The sequence below is a fragment of the Natator depressus genome, chromosome 13 (genome assembly GCF_965152275.1).
Source record: "Natator depressus isolate rNatDep1 chromosome 13, rNatDep2.hap1, whole genome shotgun sequence".
Classification (NCBI taxonomy): Eukaryota; Metazoa; Chordata; order Testudines; family Cheloniidae; genus Natator; species Natator depressus.
Genome location: NC_134246.1, coordinates 15,922,765 through 15,929,777, shown reverse-complemented (window position 1 = coordinate 15,929,777; position 7,013 = coordinate 15,922,765). Strand labels below are relative to the sequence as shown.

The 7,013-nt window shown below is 37.4% G+C and overlaps 1 protein-coding gene across 3 annotated transcripts in view; it reads right to left on the bottom strand.

Moving 5' to 3' along the window:
- Positions 1-800: 800 nt before the first annotated feature.
- Positions 801-7,013, bottom strand: part of ADNP (activity dependent neuroprotector homeobox) — a 43,451-nt gene continuing 37,238 nt past the window's right edge. For all 3 annotated transcript variants that reach the window (XM_074969992.1, XM_074969993.1, XM_074969991.1), the window contains one exon: positions 801-4,983. In XM_074969992.1, coding sequence (XP_074826093.1) covers positions 1,843-4,983 — 3,141 coding nt within the window. In that variant the 3' untranslated portion in view covers positions 801-1,842. The remainder of the gene's footprint in view (positions 4,984-7,013) is intronic.

Below are 7,013 nucleotides of genomic sequence, written 5' to 3'. Positions count from 1 at the left end.
AAGAAATTCAAAACCACAATATTTTAGGATATATACTTTCAGCAAATCAAGCTTTCATTTGCTCTGATATGCAAAAGTCTTGCTCTAAGCACATCTGGATTTTTCAAGGAAAGATTACATGAATGCATTCTGAGGACAAGAGGCAAATCTTTGTTACAGTATGTTCTTGCCATACTACTGGAAGACTGGTTTGACCCCCACCAATCAAAATGACTAACATTAACTACTAAACTGTGCCATTTGTATATGGGATTTATTCGGTTTCTGAAAAACTAAACAATTGCATTTTTCCAAGGGAGTATTCCATATAACAGAAAAATCTGTGTTTTAAGTAGTCAGTACCTTCCCCACTACCCACACTTCCAAATATATAAAAAGCTTGAAAGATTCTAGGTAGAAAAGATTCTTCCAGTATGCTTGAACTTTAACTTAATTGATTACTAAGAACAAGAAATGAAAAAACATGACTATGGTGGTGCCTTTAGATCCTGAAGCTTATGGAACTAGTGAAGCAATGCAAGTCTATTTATATGCTCCTGTTCCTAGTAATAAGTAAAGGAGGAAGGTGAAAGCTATTAACTTACTGGTTAAGTTGATCTTAAATAGAAAATGTTTTAAATTTTCCCATAAGCAATCAGTAGATCTGAAACAGCACCACACAAACTTGCCATAGCAAATCCCCAGAGCTTCTTTCTACAGGGGTCAATGTAATGAAGCACAATTTACCAAACAGCGATATGGCACTAGTAATAAAGCAAATGTTTACATTAAGCACAATACAGCAATTTATTTAGATGCTTAAATGAAGAATACAAAGGGAAATAAAGATCACAAAATTATACATACTACAACAGTGTGTCATATATTAGATGGTATAAATGAATACAACACCTTGTTGGTGTTAACTAAAGATAAAACTAAATATCCAAAATGCAGCATTTTTATTTCTGTATGCTGCTTCAACACAATACACTTTTATACAGATCTAAAAGGTGTCAAAATTAGTAGCTGCAAACTTGTTTCTTGCATGTGATTTTTTCTTTTTTAGCTTAAAAGATTTCAGAAAATGGCTCTGAAATACATTTGTCATCAGTTGTAATGTCAAGGATATTCAGAACAAGAAAATTCTATAATACAATAGAGTCCAGATATAATTTTTTATGTTGCTGGCCTCAGTTTTGAGATTGTACAAGGTTATGTGCAAAAACTAAGTTTGTCAAAATTCATACTATAGCAGTTTCAAGCTTTTGCTAGGTAAACTAGATACAGCATTTATTACACAGCAGGGCAACACTAAAAAAGAGAAACAAATCTATGATGGGTACACAAGAACAATTTCATAAGCTTCACTTGAATAGGTCTAAAAGACTGTACAAATATACATTTCAACTATTCAGAATGATACATGAAAAAAAATCAATTTCCCCATAGTCTACTATACACATTGAACTGGTAGCTCATGTTGGCCCTATACTACCATGTGAAAAAGGGTAATGTTTAAAAAGACATACAACTGAACATATCGAAGAGTGAAATAAATGTTGAAAATGCAGATAAAGAAAACCTCTGCTTTTCTTTGTGTGCATTCTGGAGCCACCAGCTTATCTGTTTTCACATTAAGTTACTGTGCTCATCACAGTAGGTATTCTCAAGCAAATTTAGCCAACAGCATACTTAGGAATAACCACTGGAATAATAGTGGCCACATCAACCACTAGCCAGATGACCTAGCACTCAAAAGGCAGTACCAGTTAGAATTAAGCTCAGCAGTCATATTGAAATGAAAGTATTTAGACAGTTGTAGATTGAAGCATATTTACTCATGCTTCTGAATTGAGCAGCTTATGCTTGCTGGCTACTCAACTCTACACCAGTTAAGCTGCTATGCATTGGTTCTGCTACACCATCAGTCACATTGTCAAACTGATCTCCATCTTCGCTGTCAATTGTGCTATTCTGCCATTCCATCTGCTGATTTGACAAACTCTCCTCAATTTCTGATGCATTTTTCCATTGTGACTGGTCCTTAGACCAAAACTCTTCTACTTTTCCATAGGAACTATTCTTCCATTTTGATTGCTCCTCATCACTTTCAGATGCAACCCCTTTTATTTCTGCAGCTGGTTTACTACTACCAGCATCTTCACTCTGGGATGATTCATCTGTCCAAACTTCTGGTTTCACCTCTGATGTATTGTCTTCAAAGTCAGAAACTTGCTGAGAGCCAGGTCCACTTTCAGACTGCGAAGCTCCATCTTTCCATTCAGCAGCATCATCTTGATCTTCTTGATCACCTTCACTATCTGAGGCATCACCTACCAGTTTAATTGGTTCCTTGGCAGAGTGAATCTCTTCATATTTTGAGCCTTCCTCCTGTTTTTGGTCTGATTTCTCTGGAGACTGTAAGGGATTTTCATCAGCTGTCTCCTTGGATATGCTGTCTTCAGGATTCTCTATTATGCTATCAATAGAAGTTTTACGACCAACATCTGAAATTGGTTGACCAAATGGACTATTGCTTTCATTAGATTCCTCTTCTATATTTTCGTAACTGTCTGAAGAACTTTCCTCATCTTTTTCTAGGTTTATTTTTTTATCAACAGTTTTACTAGCATTGACTCTGGAATTCTTTTCATCATGATTTTCAAACAGCCATTCAGCATCAAAATCCATTTCGTGTTTAACTTTGTTTAATTCTTTCATGTTAAAACCAAGTAGCACACCAGGCTTGTACTTTTCACAATCTCTAACACATTTCTTTCTTTTGTTGCTAAAATGTGAAGCAATATCTGATTTCCATAGCCATAAACTGGCAGCCAACTTTTCAATTTCTCTCCTACTGGGATACGGTTGCTTATTGAAATATTTCGTAAGAAATGTTTTTCTGGCTTCATAAGAATCATCTTCATGACCTTTAGGGTCTAAAGCTAAAACTACAGGTTCTTCAGGCTTCTCTTCAAAGGCAGATGGCGAGTCATCATCATCCATTTTTCTTTTCTTCATCAGAGAGAATTCCATGTGTTCATAAGTACGTTTCACAGGTGCTACAGCTGGAGACTGATTTAGTCGAGATGGCGCATTAGCTTTGTCTTGGCCGTTTTGGGTCTTCCCAACCCCTCTGCAATGAACAAGGTGTAGCGTTATAGTTGAGGCAGTCATATTACTGGTATACACACCAAGACAATGAATGCATTTATATGTTAGCTTTTTCTCAACTGGATGAACTGTTTGAATAACTTGATGCCTCTCCCTTAAGTGATGTGCGAGTGCATCAGATATAGGTCCTTTTAGGATTGAAAAGCAGAGAGGGCAGAGTGTTTTACCCACATCTTTTTTGTAGGGGACTGCTGCTTGAGGAGAACTTTTCACAGGTATATCTGCCTTCTCCTGGATTTTCGGCTGTGGTTTTGGAGGAACGGGAGGAGTATTCTGAGCATGATAAGCTACAGATTCAGCAGGGGCATCTCTCAGATTGTAGGTGGTTACAAGTAGATGTATATTAGTGTGACTACCCTGCTGCAATGTCAAATCAAAGGTTAAAGTGGAATCAGTTTTAGGTCCCATTTCTTCATCAACATGAACCATTCGCATATGAGCAGCCATCTTTTCAACATCATTGAAAGTTGAACGGCAGTATGGACAAGACAGTCCATGGATTAACATATGATTAAGCAACGTATCAGTGGGTAAATAGCGATTACAGTATAAACATTTGCTAGTGAAATTGTGTATTTTCATTATATAGTTAGCTACTGCAGGCACCTTTTCAGCCTTGTGCTCCTTTTCAAAGTGAACACTGTACACGTTTTCAGGAAACAGCTCATTACAGATTGTACAAATTTTCCATTTTTGTGTCGATGAAGTATTGACAGCAGAAGGACCTGTAGCAGCCACAGGAGGCTTTGAGCCAGACTGACCTAATACTCTTGATGCTGCCTGAGACTGAGATAATGACGTTTGTTTCAACTGGGCTGATGAAAGAGAAGATGAATTGGCAGACTGAAGAGAGTACCTTGCTGGAGTCTGAGATCTCTGCTCCCCTCCAAGGGTATAAGGCCTTCCATTTCCACTAGGTGAAAACTGTTTCATTGTTTGAGACTGTTGTGGAATAGAAACTGGTGCATTACCACTTAAGTTTAGCCTTCCCCCCGGCTGTCCAACATAACTTGGTGGTACTGATTTGACTCCATAATTGTTCTGTTGTAGGTGAACATTTGACATCATATTCACTCCTGCGGAATTTAATGTAGGCTTTGGTATAGTAAGTCGATTCATCATCTGCTGTGATGGAAGAGATCGGACATTCCCAGGGGAAAGGGGACCCATCCTTTGAGGCAGTCCCATAGGCTTTTTATCCTGTGGTTTTGGAGCTATTAGCATCAAAGGTTTGGATCTTGGAACCACTACATTAGTGTGCCCTATCATTGCTGTAACCTGATATCCTATACGTTCATGGTCTTCAATAACATGCTGTACTAAAGCTTCATACGACTTCGGCATAAAAAGGCATCGTTTGCAGTGAATACTACCCTCCTCTCGGGTACTGGAACTTAAGGGAACTGCACCGTTGAGTGACTTTTCACCTGCCTTTGCTACATAAGGTGCAGCAACATGCTGAAAATGTTCCCTGTAAATGTGCTTTCTAACTATTTCATATAGAGGATCTCGGTAAGTGCACTTCTTACAATAATAAACAGCTTGTTCTACACTGTCAGCCTGCTTAGGTTTAAGGCTATCATGTTTGTTTTTATCTTTAAAAGTGCTGATGCCTCCACTCGGTGTATTGGCATTTGGAGCATGAAATATTTTAATGTGCGTTTCCAAAGTCTTTTTGTCCGCATTGAAAGTACAGTAGGGACAATTAAGAAGAATCCTATTTTCAAAATCTTCACTATGAACATTCCGGAAGTGACTTTTATAGGCTGAAAAGAACTTCGACGAAAATGGACATGCACTGCAGCAAAAGGGTTTCGTCCGATAGTCCTTAAAACAAAGAACAAAACAAAAACTAGATATCAAAAAACACATTTTTTTTAACAAGACATTTTGCACTAGCAACATGGACAATGTGGAATTTCAGCTCATCTCAGAGACCATTACAATGGGTTAGACCAGCTTCAAATCTGCCATTAATTTGGCATTCACATTTTTTGGCCTATAAATCAGGTAATTAGAAGTTTAATTACCAGACTGCAGATGTAAAATGAAAAGTGCCAATTTAGAGGTCACTTTGAAAGCATAGCCCAGTGTGTCATGTTTATGGTTAATTCATAAAGAAATCGCTCTTTTTTAGTAAGGGAATGGAAACAATGCTGCCTGTCAGGTTGCATGGAACAGAGACTTTACCAACATCTTTTGCCAGAAGATGTGAGCTTGGCTGTTAAAAACGGTAATGTACTATTCGTTGGCAAGCTCACAGAATGAGGCTTTCAGGCCAAAAAAGGTCACTTCAGATCAAAGTATTTCACAAAATGATATTTTTAGATATTTCAATGTGCTTTAATCCAGTCATTAGCAACAATTAACAATTTTCTTTTAATACTGTCCTTAAAAGCTTTCTAAATTGGTGCAGTATTTTGAAATAGATATTTTTAACTGCCACTTCTAGTGTCATAGCCATACAAGCCTAGTGCCTCCTTTTGTATTATAGTATCTTACTCACTTTTGAGAATGGAGCAGAACTGAGCAGTTTAGCTCCTCAGTCCTGTTGCTTCCACACAGATTAAAGCAACATTAATCAGGGCACAACTGAAACAATGTAACATAGGCAGTGGGGGATGAACATGCAAACTATGATGCAGAAGTTATTTTGCGAATTTGGAATGAAGCAGAAGGAATACTCTTCATGAAACATAAATCAGATCCCAAAAGGCATTATTTAACTGTAATGTTTAATTTAGATAATATAATCATCCTATCGGCGATACTTGAGAAGTAGAGCTACAAGCAACCAACTTTTTCTACTGACCAAAGCTAAACTGTAAATTTTTCAAAACTCACCATGGATCAGGGGGAAAAAAAAAAAAAAGAAAAAAGGCTTTTGAAAAATTCTACTCTTTTATATAATACCACCTAGCTCTTTCATAGTGCTTTTCATAGACCCCTTGCTCCCTCTAAATTGTAGCAGCTTTGAAAGGGTTTCTGATGCAGTGTCAAATGTTACACTTCAAACTGAAATTAAACTGTACGTGATTCGTGTCTATCTTTGAAGTCAGCCTGGCATTTCAAAATAATTTAACATTAAATATAAAACATGACCAATTGAATTAACTATGAACAACATTCATAGCTATACAAGTGAAGCTATGCAAGTGAAGCTTCAAGGTGCAAGTGCATCCCCTGAAGTTAAGGAATGAATTACTCTCCCCCTCTGTACAAGTGAGTAGTGAGCTATGTGTATTTCTGGCCACCTTCTGAAGCCTCACATATTGGCCATTGCTGGAAACAGGCCACAGAATTAAGAGTTGTCTGCTTTGATGTGACAAATCTTTTTGTTGAATTTATTAGAAGCAGGAAGAACATACTGATGCACATCAGGCGCATAGCAATAAAGGAAGTTTGGTTTTACAAATACCAGACCAGTGATCCATCAAATATAAGCATCCTGTTTCCAGAGGTGAGCAATACCTGATACTTATACCACCTGATTTCATAAGTGAAATGTTCACCTGTCATTGTTTCACTGCTTATTTTATTAAATATTATACTAAAAGTAGAGGCTATCATAGAACCAAAGTGAAGGGCTTCTGTTAAATTTCTTTAGTCAGTAGAATAAGACAGAAGTCACTATCACAGTTACATTTCTTTTCCTCCATTTCTCCTAGCTCAGTTCAAACCTCCTTAGCTTTACAGTCAATTCAGAAACATCTAGAAAAGAATAAATAAGATATCCAACAACACTGCCGCTCCATTCTGCTGTATTTAACTGTGTGCCTAAACTGAACAGGCTCTGACACAGATGGGTTATCACCAAGTCCTCAGAGATGTAGCAGACAGCTGAAAGCTATGACTGG